Raw genomic sequence first — 19,976 nt, 5'->3', positions numbered from 1 at the left:
TTGGTCCCTTAAAGGTGGGGGCCATCTCCTGGGCGATATCAGCCTACCCAGTAATCCACGCTTTGCAGTTGCACCTGACTTGCTGGTGTGTCGCCGTCTGCACTGCGTGCATGCGCTGTGTTACTACATACTGGTGTCCATTGACTACTGCCGCTGTATGCTATGCTAGGGTCCTTAATTCACTGCTGTACTTAGTGTCCCATGAAATGGACTTTCTCCAGGCTGTTAAATGGTCATTCACTTATACCAAACGTTGCTTTGGCGTCGAATCTCATTGACTGGAGTAGAAGTGTTCACCCAGCCAGCGGTGGTGTACGAACCTGGTACACCTCGAAAAACCAGGAATGATTGTTGGGGGTGCCATTTGATTTAATAGTAGGACCCCTTTACAGCACGGTCGTACGTCGATGATATTCTACGCTCTGTTTTATTGCCATCCAGGGCCTTCTTTCAGCAAGGTGACGACCATCCATACAAAGCGGGAGTTTTTACTGCTTGCCTTAGTGTTTGTCAAACCATACCTTGGCAAACAAGGTACCCAGGTGTCTCACCAATTGAAAACGAGGGTAGGTAAAGGAGGAAGGAGAAAATTGGGGACGGTGTGAGGCGGAGCGTTGTGATTAGGCTTGGAAAGAGGGTATATCTTTGGACGGATTTCATCGTTTGGGAGTGGGACCTGGTTAAAATTCCGGCACGGAGGTGCAAGGAAGTGGAATATGAATGTCGTGGCGCAGCAGGGAACCGGGATTTGTAATTAGTGCATGTGAAATCGGGTGCTGGGAATAGGTTTTGCGATTTATGCATCAGATGCTCTTAGAAGAGAAAAAGGAGTGGGAAGTGGATGAGTTGGTACATGACGCGAGTTGAGGAAGGTGGGCCGATGCAGAAGGGAAGGTTGAGTGTATGTCTTTCCAGGATTTCAAGTGACTTACAGACTTTAGGTGAGGCAGAGATCCAGGTAAGGTTAGCGTAGGTTAGGGTGGGATGGATGAGGGATTTATAGGTGAGGATAAGGGCAGAAGGATGTAGATCCCAGGTATGGGCTGTTAATAATTGTAGCAGTTTTAGTCGGTTTCAGGCGTTGTGTTGCATGGTAAGGAGATGCGTGTCCCATGTTAATTTTCTTTTGAGATTACGGTGGCTTGCATATACATATATGTAGATGTAGATGTAAAACACTTTCCGTTGAGAGTTAGTCCCAAGTGCTTGACTTTATTAGCAAGTGAGACAGGGTGGTTGTAGATGGAAAGAAGGAAATCTGGAAGACGGAAACGTCGAGTGGTACGACCAAAGATGGTGGCTTAGCTTTTCTGCGAGTTTACTTGCAGTTTACGTGTATTACACCATTCCACTAGGAGATTCAGGTGGCGTTGGAGAGAGGAGTGGCAAAGATGAAGTGTATGATGGGTGGCGAGGTAGGCGGTGTCGTCGAGATGTTGCAGGAGGAGCGTTGGGGGTGGCTGTTTGTGAATGACTGAAGTGTACAGGATGTACAGAAGGGGTGAGAGGACACAGCCTTGAGGCACACCTGCAGCAGGGTGAAATATGTGGGAGCCGGCATGGTTGATGTTGACATATGTCGGACGGTTTTGCAGGGAGGAAGCTAGAAGTTGGGCGTGATTAACCGGGAGTACATAGGTGGTTCTAAGAACCCGCATGACAGAGCTACAATTCCCCCTGATTGGCTGCGAGTGACACTGGCGGGTGCCGCAAAAGGTTCGTGACAGGAGAGACCACTCTTGCTGATTTACACCCCTCTGTGATTTGGTTCGGTGTACGCAAAGGCCCTCTACAGATCGCCATGCGATGTCCGTGGCGGAAGGTCGTGTTGTCGCAAGGGCTGAGCTACTAATCAACCAGACGGCAGGGTGCTGCAGTGTGGCGTCGGTGTCTGACGCCTTCTGCGACACGTCACCTGACGCCTTGGCCAAGAATGCCCTCTTCGACAGTGCTAGTCTGCTTTTTATGCCCTCCTTGTGCTAACTAATCTAAGGACGTCTATATTCCGTTTGTCACACCTACATGAAACTGAGATATTGTTTTAGGATGCTTCATCCCGTTGCTCGATGAGAGTCACGACAGCTCCGATACTCACACAAAGAAGTCGGCGCGCCCGCCGTCGCTGGCCGCCTGCCACACCTGCGAGAAGCCGCCGGCGCCCACCAGCCCGAAGACGAGCACCGCTATGAAGGCCATCAGCGTGACACCGCTCTGCAGGAAGTCCGTCCACACCACCGCCTTCAGGCCGCCCTGCGACATCACCACAAACCTTCAACCAGCCATACCTAAATTTTAGACCAAGAGCAAAGTGCAAAGTGCGTCCAAAAGGAAGTTTCTTTATGGGACTTAACATCTGAGCTCATCAGTTCCCTAGACTTAGAACTACTTAAACCTAATTTGTATACTGAGCAAGCAGTAAAGGAAACAAAAGAAAAATGCGAAGTAGGTATTAAAATCCATGGAGAAGAAATAAAAACTGAGGTTCGCCGATGACATTGTAATTCTGTCAGAGACAGCAAAGGACTTGGAAGAGCAGTTGAATGAAATGGACAGTGTACTGAAAGGGGCATATAAGATGAACATCAACAAAAGCAAAACAAGGATAATGGAATGTAGTCGAATTAAGTCGGGTGATGCGGAGGGAATTAGGAAATGAGACACTTAACGTAGTAAACGAGTTTTGCTGTTTGGGGAGCAAAATAACTGATGATGGTCGAAGTAGAGAAGATATAAAATGTAGACTGGCAATGGCAAGGAAAGCGTTTCTGAAGAAGAGAAATTTGTTCAAAATGGCTCTGAGCACTATGGGACTTAACATCTATGGTCATCAGTCCCCTAGAACTTAGAACTACTTAAACCTAACTAACCTAAGGACATCACACAACACCCAGTCATCACGAGGCAGAGAAAATCCCTGATCCCGCCGGGAATCGAACGCGGGAACCCGGGCGTGGGAAGCGAGAACGCTACCGCACGACCACGAGCTGCGGACCGAAATTTGTTAACATCGAGTATAGATTTAAGTGTCAGGAAGTCGTTTCTGAAAGTATTTGTGTGGAGTGTAGCCATGTATGGAAGTGAAACACGGACGATGAATAGTTTGGACAAGAAGAGAATAGAAGCTTTCTAAATGTGGTGCTACAGAAGAATGCTGAAGATTCGATGGGTACATCACATTACTCATGAGGAGGTATTGAATAGAATTGGGGAGAAGAGGAGTATGTGGCACAACTTGACTAAAAGAAGGGATCTGTTGGTAGGACATGTTCTGAGGCATCGAGGGATCACCAATTTAGTATTGGAGGGCAGCGTGGAGGGTAAAAATCGTAGAAGGAGACCAAGAGATGAATGCACTAAGCAGATTCAGAAGGATGTAGATTGCAGTAGGTACTGGGAGATGAAGAAGCTTGCACAGGATAGAGTAGAATGGAGAGCTGCATCAAACCAGTCTCAGGACTGAAGACCCCAACAACAACAACCTAAGGACATCACACACATCCATGTCCGAGGCAGGATTCGAACCTGCGACCGTAGCAGAATCGCCTAGAACCGCTGCGCCACAGCGGCCTTCAAGATTACTAAAGATCTCTGTACTGTAGACTAAATGCAAAATAAGTTCCATGTGCTACAGTGTCGTTAGTAATACTATAGCAGGGTTATTTGTAATACTGTAGCAACAAATGCCAGGGTCGTCCAGTAGATACTGTGGCGCGCCCCCCGTAAAGCCCCAACTGCCGACCATCCGCGAGGCGCAGCCTTTGAACTCCCATGAGTCTGCACTACCAGCAGGCGATCTTCAGACGGCAACAACAAGTCGGCTAGCGGGGCGTCAGAGGGCGATACCGCATCAAGCCAGCAATCGACACGTACACCACCCTGTGGCCCGCGCCGTTCGGGTTACGTTATGCAGCCACCATCATGAGGACCAGCCCAGAAGAAATGATCCGCGCGGCCACGGTTTAAGACCGCGCTCTGACCACAACCTGTTGTCCATCCACTCACTGAAGACTGTTGTTCACTTCCGAAGTTCCCGCCGCTGCTGCCTCCCTGTCCACCGGTAGCCGCCGCCGCCCTCCGCCTTTGACGTCACGCTTCTGGTGACTGGCCCTCCCCGCAGAACACTTTCGAACTTGGAGAAGTTATCATTAGGGACTACTGAACTTAGACAAACTTTCATACTCCAATCTGGACTCAAACTTTATTTCACAGCATATTACGCGCCAGAGTAGTGACTTTGCGTTTTCTCTTATCCAAGTGTTGTTTGAATAGGAATGCGTGACACAAACTTAGAGTGAGGAGTCGAAATATTGGGATCACCAGTTTAATGGCGTGTTGATACGTCTTTGGAACGCAATACAGCAACGATTCTCTGTGACATGGATTCGACAAGTCCTTGGCAGTTTTCCGGAGATATGGGGAACGAGATATCAACATAAAGGTCACGCAATTTCCGTAAATTTCGTGCCGCTGGTTTGTGGGCACCTTGCTGCTACCCTTTAGCGTCCCAGATGTGTTCCACTGAGTTCAGGTCACCCGAATCTGGTGTCCTAGACATCAACGTGAGTTCGCTGTCAAACTGCTCGAAACATTGAAGCATGTTCTGTCTTTGTGACATGGACAGTTTGCATGATGCTCAGTGGCGTGACAGTGTTGGACTGCCTGATATTCAGTTCTGTACCGGAGGTCCCCCTTACCACATCACCACCCTCAAGAAGCACTGTTTTGATGTCGACGCAACGGATTATATGTATAAAGCTAACTAATCTGAATCGGCCTTGGCACTGTATTTCGAGTTTGGACTTTGTTAAAAAATAATAAACAGTCAAATATCCCTCAAAATTTAAGTGAATTAGGTAAAACTGATCTTGAAATAACAAAGGCCTTAACTCCTACAAGTAGCTTTATTTAACTAGAAACACTGATATGATATGCTGTTAAAATGTAAGTTCACCAAGACACAAAGTGAATGAGAGGCTAGATCAGTAGAGGGGTAAGTTGGCAATGTTGAACTAAGGGCGTACTGTTTTACTACGCTATTCTGTTCAAATGGCTCTGAGCACTATGGGACTTAACATCTATGGTCATCAGTCCCCTAGAACTTAGAACAACTTAAACCTAACTAACCTAAGGACATCACACACATCCATGCCCGAGGCAGGATTCGAACCTGCGACCGTAGCAGTCGCGCGGCTCCGGACTGTGCGCCTAGAACCGCTAGACCACCGCGGCCGGCCGCTATTCTGTGTCACCTATCATGAACAAGACGGTAACTCTATTGACTGCTTCATTACTATCTCTCAAGACAGTGAATGAGTACCACAAGAGTGTATGACTATGACGCGTACCAAGGAAGATCTGCTGCTCCAACAGGTACGTCAGTACATTACAGGGCGCATGAGGACAACTCGACAAAGTTCTCTACGTGTCGGAGCTGCCAGTATTTTACCATGTACAGATGACATCATGTTCGAACTCCACAGACGTCGCTGAGTAAATCTGGAAGCTGGCGATCAGGTTGATGCCCTCACTCTCGGACAACAGAGCCTGGCTCAAGTCCGTACTAGAATCTCGTTTCCGAACAATAAAACAAGTTGTCGATTCGGTGGTGTGGATCAGAATATTCTGACCTATTCGTCCCGTTCCGTGCACAACCCCCAAAAAATTACACCACGCTGACTCTGCCAAACTCAAAACGACCAATAGCAAGGCAGTATTTTTCCTCACCAATCGTAAGAACAAACCACCACGGAATTATTCCCACCAAAAATAGGGAAAAACGTACCGCCACCCCCAATCGAGCTGCTTGCTGCAAAAAATTTGTGACACCTTGTTACAACTGATGTCTGATCTCCAAACAAAATGCACGCATTCTGCTTGCAAGAGAAACTAAGAGTCGCAAGAACGCTGAAAGTTTGAGTGAAACGTTCCGGCTAGATGGGCGACAGTCTGACAGACACCCCGCTGCGAAGGATGCGCTTTTACTTGAAAGAGGAATATCCACAGTGCCTGCTGATGCAGAATTCGCAACGTAGGCCCCCGGCCATTTAGCCAGCAAAATCCGACAGGCGTCCATAACACTCCTCTCCTGCCATAAAGCGATTTAGGAAATGCCAGCCCAAGCATGTGCAGCTGGGACAGTAAGACATGGGCAACGGCATGGCTAGCAAACACAAAAGCCGGCCCGGCATTAACAACGGGCCAGGGACGCCAGTCCAGCTGCCTCTCGGCGTCCTGCCTTAGCGTCAGCGCAAGCCGGACACTCTCTTCCTATCCGACCGCACCTTCTAAGTCTCTGCCCGGCAGTCTCGCCTGGTGGAAACAACTCTCTGTAACGTGCTTCCTCGACACAAAGTGACAGCGTATCAGACCCCACAAAAATACGGGGAAATAAAGGAATGATCCATCATCCAAGTAACAACAAGCTGTCGACGCTCCCAGTACCCAGTCACTGTCGCTTCATAACCCTTAACCAGCACACTCTCAATAAATAAACATCATACACGAAATGAAAATGAAATGGTGGCAGGCCAAAAGGGATTGATGTCTTTCAATTATCCTGCTGGAAGATGCTACGACTGTTGTAAGGGTTTTGCTTTATACAGGAAATTGTAATTTTGGTAATATTTTGGATATCACTCAGAAAAGTATAGCTTCAATAACATCTGAGTAAAAGCGGACAACATCTCTGCCAACCTGCAAAGAGTTGTGCTGTGAGAGACTGTTAGCAGAATCTTTGCTTGTGAGTGGAGAGTGGAGTGCGGTCTTGGGGGAAGGGCAAGAGAAAGACAGAAAGAGAAAGGGAGAGAGAGAGAGAGAGAGAGAGAGAGAGAGAGATGAGAAGGAGTCGAGATGTACTGGGTGATCAAAAAGTCATTATAAATTTGAAAACTGAATACATCACGGAATAATGTAGATAGAGAGGTACAAATTGACACACATGCTTGGAATGAATGGGGTTTCATTAGAACCAAAAAAACACAAACGTTCAAAAAATGTCCGACAGATGGCGCTTCATCTGATCAGAATAGCAATAATTAGCATAACAAAGTAAGACAAACCAAATATGATGGTCTTTACAGGAAATGCTGAATATGTCCACCATCACTCCTCAACAATAGCTGTAGTCGAGGAATAACGTTGTGAACAGCATTGTAAAGCATGTCCGGAGTTATGGTGAGGCATTGGCGTCGGATGTTGTCTTTCAGCATCCCTAGAGATGTCGGTCGATCACGATACACTTGCGACTTCAGGTAACCCTAAAGCCAATAATCGCACGGACTGAGGTGTGGGGACCTGGGAGGCCAAGCATAATGAAAGTGGCGGCTGAGCACACGATCATCACCAAATGACGCGCGCAAGAGATCTTTCACGCGTCTAGCAATATGTTTTTTTTTTTTTTTTTTAATAAAACCCCATGTCATTCCAAGCTCGAGTGTCAGTTTTTACCGCTCCATCTACATTATTACGTGGTTTATTAAGTTTTCAAATTTATATAGACTTTATGATCACCCGGTATCTTGTGATAGAGTAAGATGTCTTTACGCCATGCTATGTGCTGGCAGTACTTTTCTTATTATTTTTCACTTATAAAGAGATATTTTGTACATTCATTCAGAAGTCTTCAAAAGGTACTGTAATAGTGCATTTGCCGGACATCCAGGCGTAGTAATCAATTTAATCAGGAATTTAGAATTGTCGATTTTTTAATGATAATGTAACACTGTGTGATTTACTAATCCTTCTTCGAAGGCAGATACCATACGTGTTTCTAAGAAAGTAAAGAGAATTTGTTCAGGTTTTTCCACTGTTAATGTAAAGTGAATTTTTAATATTGCAGGTGTTAAAGTATTTTGTCTTAGTGTTGTAAAGTTTTGTTAATACAGATACTTTATTGTTTTCCTACCAATCAGCATTCGTCTCTTTATTTCCGTTTCAGATACATAATTTTGCTTCCCCGAGTTTCTCAGTAACAGAACTTTAATTGACAGTGATCATTGCAGCAGTAAGATTTATTAGCACAGGTGTTTTGTGGATGTCTCTGTAATTCAAAGCACGCGTTGCACATCGCGTTGCTGGTAGTTTGAATTTTAATTTCTTAAGTAGCACAGCCGCAGCAACAGCGGTAGTTCGGAAATGGCAGCAGTACAACATTTATTCATTGCGCAAACAGGTAGGCCATTTCTAATTTACGTGTGATACAACTAACATTTCAACAGTGACATACTTTTCGATAGGGCATTTTTGGTAGTTATTTATATTTTATATTTTTCTCGCAGTCAGATTGCTTTTATTATTGCGAACAGGACAGTTTCGTTAAATTTATCAGAACAGTCTGTACTCCCGCCCCGAGCGTAGGAGTCTACAGTTTAATGTTGTATTTCTGATTAACTTTTGCATCGCCGAGATTATTTAACTGTTTCTCTAATCAGGAGTTCAACTTCACATTACCACACAGACAAAATACCAGTACATATAACTGTACATTACCATAAAACAAAACCTAATTAGCCACCTTCACTGCTGGGGAAGTTATCAAACACGAAGAGATACAGGTGGTCTGCAGTAATGTTCATGTGGCCCATAACAGTCAAGCTACCTTCGATTTCTAACACAGTCTCCTGGAAGCCTAGGTGAATTAACCGCTATGGCAAAGTGGCGGTTTCACTGGTCGGCTTGCATGGGGTAGTGCACGTATCGGAGCAGCCATTTGTCTGGATGATGGCGAAACTAGACAGCACTAACGACCAAATGCAACAAGAAAGATGCTTCATCCGTCCAGGCGAAACATTTCCACTGATCCTCGGGCCAATCTCGATGACCTCCTTCCACTGCAATTGCAGTTGACGATGTCGTTGGGTCAAGATGGAAGCACGTAGGGATTACCTACTGTGCAGCCACATGTTCAAGAATGTGCTCTGAAGGCTGGGCTCCGGAACACGTCTGTCGTCGTATCTGCCAAGATCGCCGCCTATCCTACTTTACAGAGCGGGCAAACCGATGACCTCCACGTTTGTCATCAGGCGTTGACGTCCAACACGTGGCTTCACTGTCCATCTTCTACATTCTATGAGGCCGGGCCATAACAATCTGATCCTTGTCAACGTCGCTTGTATCAGTGTATTTCCTATTTTGTCTACCGTTTCATCGCTAGAATGACGTCACATTCGTGTCTTCTTACATACTTGTCATGTGCTTTATCTGTAACGCCACACTGGGCATTTAGCCTCATGGTGGACAAAGGTCATAATATTTTGGCTGATCAGTATATCAATGAATGTTGATTTTTTTTTCTTTCAGAAAATCTTCATTAGCCAAGATCGCACATAGGAAATTTGGTAACTGGTTTCGACCGTTACCGGTCATTGTCAGATCAAAGTAAACACAGCAGTGTCTTAGATAAAAGGACACTTCGTCAGCTGGCTGTTAACAACGTAATCAGTATATGCTTCAACCGTAGGTTACTTGCAACAATGACATATGGATTTATTTGCTAACAATATTGCGCCATATGTTGACTTTGATCAGAAAACGGACTGTTTTCTTCAGATGAGGTGAGTGAACGTAATGTGTATCTAACTACCTCAGGTACGAGTTACCTCAATCATAAGGAAAGAAAAATGCTATTCTGAAGGTATGTCACAACTTCGTAAGAAAGTGTTATACGAAAAGAAGTGGAAAACATCAAGGAACATAAAACATAAAGGTTTCTTGAAATTACTGCAACCAGTCGCCTTTTGGTTTGTTCTTCAATTTTTTATTACTCCATTACCGGTTTCGAACCGCCCAGTGGTTCGTCATCAGATGACACGTAGCAGTGTGGGAGTCATGTAGCTGTGGCAACATGTATACGAAACATGTGAGCACTGAGCGTGGCGAGAATTAGAACTTGCAAATTTCGTTTATACATCTTGTAACAGCTACATGACTCCCACACTGCTGCAGAAAATTAATATACGTACCATCTGATGAGGAACCACTGGACGGTTCGAAACCGGCAATGGAATAATAAAAAATTGAAGAACAAAACAAATGTGACTAGTTTCAGTAATTTCAAGGAACCATTATCCATCACAGCCGCAGTGTTCCTGGTCCATGTTGGATAAAAGTTTTACATAAAACATAAATTGGCAAAGAGTACTACAAGAATTGATGTGAGAAGATCGCTACAAGATGCTTGAAAGTTATATTTCATATGGAAGGAAGACGATAATTTGTCACTGGATATCCTATCAGAAAAGAATTCTTCGTCCAGGAGAATGATTACTGACCGACAGCATTATCATTTGCATGTTCAAGGCAGACTGTGGGGATTAGTGGGGCTTGGAGCCAATGATCTTCTTGGCTTCTATGTAAACTGAATTATGTGACTACATAATTCCTTCCATAAAAGTTCTCGGATGTACTTCCAAGTGATAAAGTACCAAAATCCTCAAAGTATTCAACCATCCATCGTTTCAGTCGTGTTTCAGCATTCCTCATTAGGGTGAAGACTAATATGACGACAGAGTAGGTGTCTCAGCCTATTGCATTTATTACGGTGTTGTAAGACCACCACTGCCAAAATTCTTAGATGTTTGATGGTCGTGAAGAAACATCGGTCGATGTTAGGAGAGAGGGTATGATTTGCGTATTTATACCTCTAACTTCTTTTCATTCTTTTCTGTGCACTACATCTGAGCCAAAAGTGCGCTCAAATCGATTTTGGCTGCTCGTTGAACTTTGCTGGTGTTCGTTTCGTACCTCGTGCCTCGATGGGGCAACCTTACAGTTCTTTGGAGGCATTTAACCACAGAGTGCTCTGTGCTGGGTCTCTTCTTGCTCGCTGTTCCGCATGCTAACACAGGTCGTTTGCTGAGGACGGAGGTCTGGTAGCTGTGTTGTGGTTGGCGATTGTTTAACGTGAAGAGCAGGCGGACACCATTTTAAGAATCGCCGCTTATTTATGGCTTTGCGGTCGTGGGTTGCGTCGTCTGAGTCGGCGCAATTCCCATTTCTGCTACATTGGTTCGTTGTGGTCCTGCTAGCTTTCCTCATTAAGTAAGACCGGCGTTGAAATAAATGGTGGGCATCTTGTTTTGCATCCATATTCGAAAAGGTCCATTTGGTCATAAAAAATAACCTCCTGAGAAAATGTTTTTATTGACAATAATATTTTACTGCATATCTACCTTCCTTTTCCACATAATCGCCTTTGACATCTGCACACTTTCTACAACGCTATACCACCTTCTGTAACCCATCCGTACAGAAATCTGCCGCCTGGGAATTGAACCAATTTGTAATGCCAGTCTTGTGTTCATTGTTGTTTTTAAGCCGTTGTCCATCCCGGCATTTTTTTTCAAATGCGAGAGTAGGAAATAGTCGCTCGGTGCAAGGTCGGGACTGTACGGAGGATGCTCAAAAAGTTCCCAACAAAAATCTTGAATCGTCACCTTAGTTTTGGCAGCGGGGTAAGGCCTTTCGTTGTTGTGAAGAAAGATTCTGCCAGACGACAGTTCCCTGTGGCGTCAATTTTGGGTCGCACGTCTCAGTTTGGTTAGCGTTTCACAGTATACGCTGTCACTGTTGTCCCACGACCCATGAAATGAGTCAAAAGGACGTCTTTTTCGTCCCAACGAATTTTGATTCAAGAACGGAGACTGCCTAAACTTTTTGGTTTGGGTGAAGTTGAATGCCACCACTGCAGCAATTGTTGTTTCGATTATGCGTTGATGTACAATACTCATGTCTCGTCACCCATATTAATGTGGGAAAACAAATCATCTCAACTTTGTCTACACCGCTCCTAAAACTCTCGTGCATTACGCGTCCTTTGCGATTATTGAGCTTTTTGAATCCACCTCACACACAGCTTGTGATAAAAAAGCTGTTCAGGGACAGTCCTGTAAACTGAAGTTAGAGCAACATTTTGGAATTCAGTAGCCAGACCACTAATCGTCAATCGGCTATCACTTCAGAGTTTTTCGTTCACTTGATCAACGATGTCGTCGATCCGAATATTACGCCGTTCATCGTGAATATATGCACGGCCACTTTAAAATTCTCGACACCATTTTAGTACTTATTTGTCACTCATTATGTCAGTTCCATACACGGTGGATTTCAGCAGCTGAAGAGCCATTTGCCAGAAAAAAATTTAATCACACCGCGTACTTCACAACTGTTGGGATCTTCGATTATCTCGGCAATTGCGATCTGCTCTCACCGACTGGCAAACGACTACTGAATCAAACCAACACTGCTGCAGTTTCCTAACGAGCCGGTAGACAGCAATGCATGCGCAGCAAGCCGACGATTAGGTAAACTCTGGTCACCCGACCTTAGGTTTGGAATACATCACGCAAGTGTTTAATGTTCGAGTTTAATGACTTTTCTGGAGACTAGAAATCTATTCTGTAGGAATCAGCATGGGTTTCTAAAATGACGGTCGTGTGAAACCCAGCTCGCGCTATTCGTCCACGAGACTCAGAGGGCCATAGACACGGGTTCCCAGGTAGATGCCATGTTTCTTGACTTCCGCAAGCCATTCGATACAGTTTCCCACAATCGTTTAATGAATAAAGTAAGAGCATATCGACTATCAGACCAATTGTGTGATTGGATTGAAGAGTTCCTAGATAACAGAACGCAGCATGTCATTCTCATTGGAGAGAAGTCTTCCGAAGTAAGAGCGATTTCAGGTGTGCCGCAGGGGAGTGTCGTAGGACCGTTGCTATTCACAATATACATAAATGAACTTGTGGATGACATCGGAAGTTCACTGAAGTTTTTTGCGGATGATGCGGTGGTATATCGAGAGGTTGTAACAATGGAAAATTGGACTGAAATGCAGGAGGATCTGCAACGAATTGACGCATGGTGCAGGGAATGGCAATTGAATCTCAATGTAGACAAGTGTAATGTGCTGCGAATACATAGAAAGAAAGATCCCTTATCATTTAGCTACAATATAGCAGGTCAGCATCTGGAAGCAGATAATTCCATAAATTATCTGCGAGTAGGCATTAGGAGTGATTTAAAATGGAATTACCATATGAAGTTGATCGTCGGTAAAGCAGATGCCAGACTGAGATTCATTGGAATAATCTTAAGGAAAAGCAATCCGAAAACAAAGGAAGTAGGTTACAGTACGCTTGTTCGCCCACTGCTTGAATACTGCTCAGCAGTGTGGGATCCGTACCAGATAGGGTTAATAGAAGAGATAGAGAAGATCCAACGGAGATCAGCGCGCTTCGTTACTGGATCATTTAGTAATCGCGAAAGCGTTACGGAGATGATAAACTCCAGTGGACGACTCTACAGGAGAGACGCTCAGTAGCTCGGTATGGGCTTTTGTTAAAGTTTCGAGAACATACCTTCACCGAGGAATCAAGCAGTATATTGCTCCCTCCTACGTATATCTCGCGAAGAGACCATGAGCATAAAATCAGAGAGATTAGAGCCCACACAGAAGCATACCGACAATCCTTCTTTCCGTGAACAATACGAGACTGGAATAGAAGGGAGAACCGATAGAGGTTCTCAAGGTACCCTCCGCCACACACCGTCAGGTGGCTTGCGGAGTATGGATGTAGATGTAGATGTAGATGTAGAATGCGATTCGCGGAGACCCTTGTTCTTTTGCTGTGCCCTTGTCAGTGAATACTCTTTTGGTTCTCCCCTGCTAAGGTGTCAGGCAAATCCAACACCTTCCATGAAAACCCTGACATGATAAGCAAATCCAGTAGCATGTCACATAGCTCCGAATAAATCGTGACATTAAATTAACCAAAGTAATACGAGTAACGAGTGAGCACATGGAATACTACAGACTATCACAAGAATGCCTAAATGCATGTCATACCTTCCCACCGTGAGACAAACGCAGTTCCGAGGGGAGAAACGAGAACAGAAGCCGAGAGCAGAACCGTGTTAAGCGAGAAGGCCTTACGATAAGGGACGGACCCCCACGTCGCCACCAGCTAACCGCTACGACCACACCACCCGCAAGTTTTTAGCGTGAGACTTATCCGCGTCTCTGATACGTTAAGACCACCCCCCAGCCCATGTTAAAAGATAGAGCCATCCAGAAGAATAGTATATATCTTACGATAACGCTAAAAGGACCACACAAGCTGCAAGTTTTAGCGTGAGACGTTTTCGCGTCTCTGTTACGTTGCAAACTTTAAAAAAACATTGCCCCACTACGAAAAGTATAACGTTTCTCATTGGATAGACAGAATTTTTGTAGGTGGAGCTTGAGACCCTGATTGGTCAGATGAAAACACAGCCAGATAGTTTTTTTTAACTAACTTCGGTAAACTGTAGTAAGGAGAAGAGAAGAGAGTTGCTTCCGAGAGGGCGAGCTGGACGGAGCTGCGCCGGCCGCCTCCCCCTGACGAACACCGACAAGGTAATGAACGCACGTAATGCCGCATTTTTGAGCGCATAAGGCTTCACTCAGAACTGCAGAAGTCTCATCTGTTACATGCCCTTTTTGCGTAATACTAGTGTCGATCGTCAATTAAAGCTCATGGTGTTCACATTTGCCACTTGAAGTAAAAATCTGAAACGCGATGATTTTTCTGTTATATAGTTATTGAGAAACCACATCAGCCACTGTAATTTATGAAAAGTTAGATAAGTAATTAAAGATAATTGAGGGTCACTGTAGACCATTTTGATAGTTTTCTCTCTTGTGAAACTTAATTTAAACCTAGATTATAGATGTGATATGGCATAGTCATCCTTCGATCCATTGTAGAACTTGGAAACCCACTCAGGGAATATTCGTTCACATTTTTGTTGAACGCAGTTGGTTTTTACCATCCTGTATTAAAACATTTCCTTTTATCAATAGTGCAATTTATGAACAATGTTTTGTGAGTAGAATAAAATTTCCAATGGTAAACTTAACTGCTTTTTCAACGTTATTTTACCAGCTAACTAAAAATAGGAAAGCCTTGAACCCCTTCCACTAAATTTAGTTAGTATTAAGATTCTTTTACAGGGAGTGCAGTGGAGCTGACGCTGAAATCATTAAGTATTTGGTTATATCATCGCTAGTCTCATTGAACTCTTCTGAATTCTACATGTCATGTGTGGTCTGACGTCTCCTTACCAGCAACAGGTCCCAGGTTCAAACTAGTCAATTCCCTAAAAAACACGCTCAGAGCGTCGTTGCGCGAAAGTGGTAGGGAGACACGATATAGAACAAACAGACACAACGCAGAATGTTTAGACCCCTGTGTGTTTGTGTAGCTTTCGCTAGTGGTCCTCAATTTTTCCTGTCTGTTTGATATGGATCAGCACCTACGGTAATCGGTACATGGCCGAGTTATTCTTAAGACAGACGTAAAAGACCTCACATTTTAGCCGGTTCTGTTTCCATTATTGTCTAATTAAACACAGAGAGTGATACTTTCACGTTGTATGTGTGTCTTATTTTGATTTCTGAGGTGTTCAAACTTTTTCGTATTTAAAGCACTCATGTGTATATTCTCAAAAACTTTGAGTGCGCTTTCTTCTGAATGTTCAGTTGTTCAAACTGTTTTAAAAGATTTGTATCTTCTATGCTCTGTTTACCTTAAAGCTCCTGTGAATTCAACGAGTACAGTTTTTTTCTTTTAATTATATTATGCCGAGGGCAAAGATCCGTGTGCGTTCGGTTATTTATTTCTGTTAATTAAATTGAATGTGTATTCTGTGTGTTTTTATAGTCTGAACTGAACGAATCATCTGTGTGATCCTTGGTAACCGGGTAAAGCCGGTCAACTTACTTTGGCTAATGCTTTCATTTTCAGATCTTTGGTGAATTATGTATTAAATAGTCATTCTGTTACTGATTACTCAATTTAAAACACTGCATGAGTTAAACGTTTTCGGAATTTAAAAAAAAAATTCCTTCGATGTTTTTCAGGTGCTAGTTATTCTAAAATATTGTTCTAAATAATTATGAGCAGTCTTTTGAGTGCCTCTGTGATAAACTCTTAAATGCTTTTGAAATTTAAGGTATGCTAAAACTTGAAACTAAAAAAAAAAGCGTAAAGTATTTGTATTTGATACACCGAGCACCTTAACACTTCCAGACCCATGCCCTTTTAATTTTGTGCAAAATGTAGATGTATTTTCCAGAATAGACTAATACAATTGTGAACCCAAAACTGAAGTAGAGCCATCCCAGGTGGAATTCACACAGGTCTATTTCCGGGTGTATAACACATCGTTTACCACAATATGTGCCTCGACGTGAAGCCTCTATTATTTTGAAATCGATGGCAAATAAACAAAATCAATAAATGCAGATGACTGAAAATAAAATTATAACAATACAGAATATCAGGTATAGAAGTATGAAACTGGATTTTTGTTGCAATAATTACACGTCTGTTGTTTGAAACTGATAAACAATATTTTATTCAAAATAATCTCCATTGCTATTTATATGTTTCTCCCACCTCTCCGACAGACTATGAATGTTCTTCTTTTGAAGCGAACCAATCAGCGACCCATTTCCGTACATCTTCATACGAATCGAACCGTTGTTCATCGACAACGTGTTTCAGTGATGCAAATAGATGATAATCGGACGGAGTCAAGTCTGGAGAATAAGCTGCATGTCCTAGTATTTCCCAACTGAACGCGCCAACCTTTTCCCCGACCGGTTTTGCTGGGCGTGATGGGGCGTTATTGTGGAGCAATATGACTTTGTGTACCCTTTTTCCATACTCTGATCATTTGTATTCCGATCGTTTGTCACGTAAAGCTCCATTAAATCGATCGTTTGCTGTTCGTATTGATTAGTGTTATTGGTTTCACCAGGTTTTAGCAGTTCATAATACACTCCTGGAAATTGAAATAAGAACACCGTGAATTCATTGTCCCAGGAAGGGGAAACTTTATTGACACATTCCTGGGGTCAGATACATCACATGATCACACTGACAGAACCACAGGCACATAGACACAGGCAACAGAGCATGCACAATGTCGGCACTAGTACAGTGTATATCCACCTTTCGCAGCAATGCAGGCTGCTATTCTCCCATGGAGACGATCGTAGAGATGCTGGATGTAGTCCTGTGGAACGGCTTGCCATGCCATTTCCACCTGGCGCCTCAGTTGGACCAGCGTTCGTGCTGGATGTGCAGACCGCGTGAGACGACGCTTCATCCAGTCTCAAACTTGCTCAATGGGGGACAGATCCGGAGATCTTGCTGGCCAGGGTAGTTGACTTACACCTTCTAGAGCACGTTGGGTGGCACGGGATACATGCGGACGTGCATTGTCCTGTTGGAACAGCAAGTTCCCTTGCCGGTCTAGGAATGGTAGAACGATGGGTTCGATGACGGTTTGGATGTACCGTGCACTATTCAGTGTCCCCTCGCCGATCACCAGTGGTGTACGGCCAGTGTAGGAGATCGCTCCCCACACCATGATGCCGGGTGTTGGCCCTGTGTGCCTCGGTCGTATGCAGTCCTGATTGTGGCGCTCACCTGCACGGCGCCAAACACGCATACGACCATCATTGGCACCAAGGCAGAAGCGACTCTCATCGCTGAAGACGACACGTCTCCATTCGACCCTCCATTCACGCCTGTCGCGACACCACTGGAGGCGGGCTGCACGATGTTGGGGCGTGAGCGGAAGACGGCCTAACGGTGTGCGGGACCGTAGCCCAGCTTCATGGAGACGGTTGCGAATGGTCCTCGCCGATACCCCAGGAGCAACAGTGTCCCTAATTTGCTGGGAAGTGGCGGTGCGGTCCCCTACGGCACTGCGTAGGATCCTACGGTCTTGGCGTGCATCCGTGCGTCGCTGCGGTCCGGTCCCAGGTCGACGGGCACGTGCACGTTCCGCCGACCACTGGCGACAACATCGATGTACTGTGGAGACCTCACGCCCCACGTGTTGAGCAATTCGGCGGTACGTCCACCCGGCCTCCCGCATGCCCACTATACGCCCTCGCTCAAAGTCCGTCAACTGCACATACGGTTCACGTCCACGCTGTCGCGGCATGCTACCAGTGTTAAAGACTGCGATGGAGCTCCGTATGCCACGGCAAACTGGCTGACACTGACGGCGGCGGTGCACAAATGCTGCGCAGCTAGCGCCATTCGACGGCCAACACCGCGGTTCCTGGTGTGACCGCTGTGCCGTGCGTGTGATCATTGCTTGTACAGCCCTCTCGCAGTGTCCGGAGCAAGTATGGTGGGTCTGATACACCGGTGTCAATGTGTTCTTTTTTCCATTTCCAGGAGTGTAAATGGCACCCTTCTCATTCCACCAAACACAAAGCACTGTGTTCTTTCTAAAGCGATTTGGTCTTGCAGTGGTTGTCCATGGTTTGCCTGGATTCACCCATGATTTACGATGCTTGGGATTCTCAAAATATAATCATTTTTCGTCTCCTGTCACTATTCGATGGAGAAATATTGCTTGCTATCTTTCATTCAGTTCATGTGGAACCCATTTTCCCACTTTCTGCACCTTTCCCCTAGCTTTCAACCGAAGAGGAACGGCTTTCTGCGTCACATTCAATTGTTCCGCGAGCTCCTGTTGAGTTTGAGTATCATCTTCATCCAATAAGGCCTGCAATTCACGTAATCTTCGAACTTTTTCGGAGGTTTCCCCCGCTAGTCGCGTCTGATGTTAAAATCACCACTTTTGAATTTTTTTAACCGCTCGAAACACTGTGTTTTCCCAAGAGCATGTTCGCGGAAAGCTTCAACAAGCATTCGATGCGATTCTGCAGAAATTTTCTTCAAATGATAACAGAAAACCAATGCCGTCCGCAGATCGTGATTCGTAGGCACAAAACTCGACTTGCTTACGGGTTTGAAAAAATACTGATGTATGGAGCTTGAGTTCCTGTGTGTTGACATTCTTCGTCAGCCGCTACAGGAAGCAGACGGCGCTGCAGACGCGGTCTCGCGGGCTCTATACTGATGGCTAGCACTGACTACAGGGAAATTTCGTTTTCATATTTCTACACCTGGTAGCTTTTATTTGTTCTACGTAGCAGCTAACGTCCCTCTATGTTGTAGCAGTAAGGAAATGACAAACTATTACTCCTACCTTCGCACCCCAGCCCACTTCCCCTTAATAGGAGCGTTCGTCCTCCTTTCCTGATGTATCGTATCTACTCACTGAAGCCCAGAACTGTTTCTGGCCTCTTCAGTGTCTTACCGTCGTTATATTCAATATAGCCTATCTCGTAAATAATCCAGAAACACTGGAAATATTTCATACTTTTCGGATACAGTATTTAAAGTTATTCTTTGGGACTAAAAATAGTGCACGTAGATGACTAGAATACGACACAGTACATCACAGCTCCTTTCTCTGTGCTCCCCCGCAAATATTACTAAATTTTTAAGAAGCACTACAATCCCGTGCAAATGCTACAATTTGCAGCCAGTTGTGGTGATCCGTGAATTATGGGGCTTATCCAAACTCTTGTGTGATACCAGGAAGAAGGTTTCCGTTCCGTGAAGGAATACGATATGAAATCAGCTAAGAACTGCACTTGATCTCGAACGCTATATCAGCCTATTTACGCTATCCTGTCGACCTGAAAACCGTCAGCGGGTCCATCTTCTAATTTCTTACGAGACAGCCAGTATGTTTGTTGTAGCACTATTATGAGTTACTGAACAGAGAACATCTGGTTCCACTTCTTAATTAAGAATCAAATAAACATGTACCGTTCTTACTCACCAACATAGTGTATAAAATGCACATCACGCAGATAACAGGCGTGATCCAGTGGACGCTGACTCCAGTTACTAGAAACAGAGAGAAGGTAAATTTATATAGTGAATGATCTTCGTGAATGAACCAGTACTGCAGATGATAATGAACAATGCATAAAAAAGAGCTTTTGTATTTTATTGTCTTCAAACCATGTATTTTATTCACTCGCGATAAGAGATCGAGTAAGTTGGTGGAAAACGTCAGACTTGTTGGCTATTTGTGAATATATCATCAAGACATCC

The 19,976-nt window shown here is 44.6% G+C and overlaps 1 protein-coding gene across 1 annotated transcript in view; it reads right to left on the bottom strand.

Annotated features, from left to right (window-relative positions):
- Positions 1 to 19,976, bottom strand: part of LOC124796093 (sodium-coupled monocarboxylate transporter 1-like) — a gene marked incomplete at its 3' end in the record, with an annotated part of 59,995 nt that overhangs the window by 18,023 nt on the left and 21,996 nt on the right. The window contains exons 4-5 of the mRNA XM_047260179.1: positions 19,699 to 19,766; positions 2,096 to 2,250 (exon numbers count right to left, since the gene is read on the bottom strand). Coding sequence (XP_047116135.1) covers positions 2,096 to 2,250; positions 19,699 to 19,766 — 223 coding nt within the window. The remainder of the gene's footprint in view (positions 1 to 2,095; positions 2,251 to 19,698; positions 19,767 to 19,976) is intronic.

Source organism: Schistocerca piceifrons, chromosome 4 (genome assembly GCF_021461385.2).
Source record: "Schistocerca piceifrons isolate TAMUIC-IGC-003096 chromosome 4, iqSchPice1.1, whole genome shotgun sequence".
In the NCBI taxonomy this organism is placed as follows: domain Eukaryota; kingdom Metazoa; phylum Arthropoda; class Insecta; order Orthoptera; family Acrididae; genus Schistocerca; species Schistocerca piceifrons.
The sequence above is the reverse complement of the archived record's forward strand: the minus strand, read 5'-3'. Positions and strand labels throughout refer to the sequence as shown.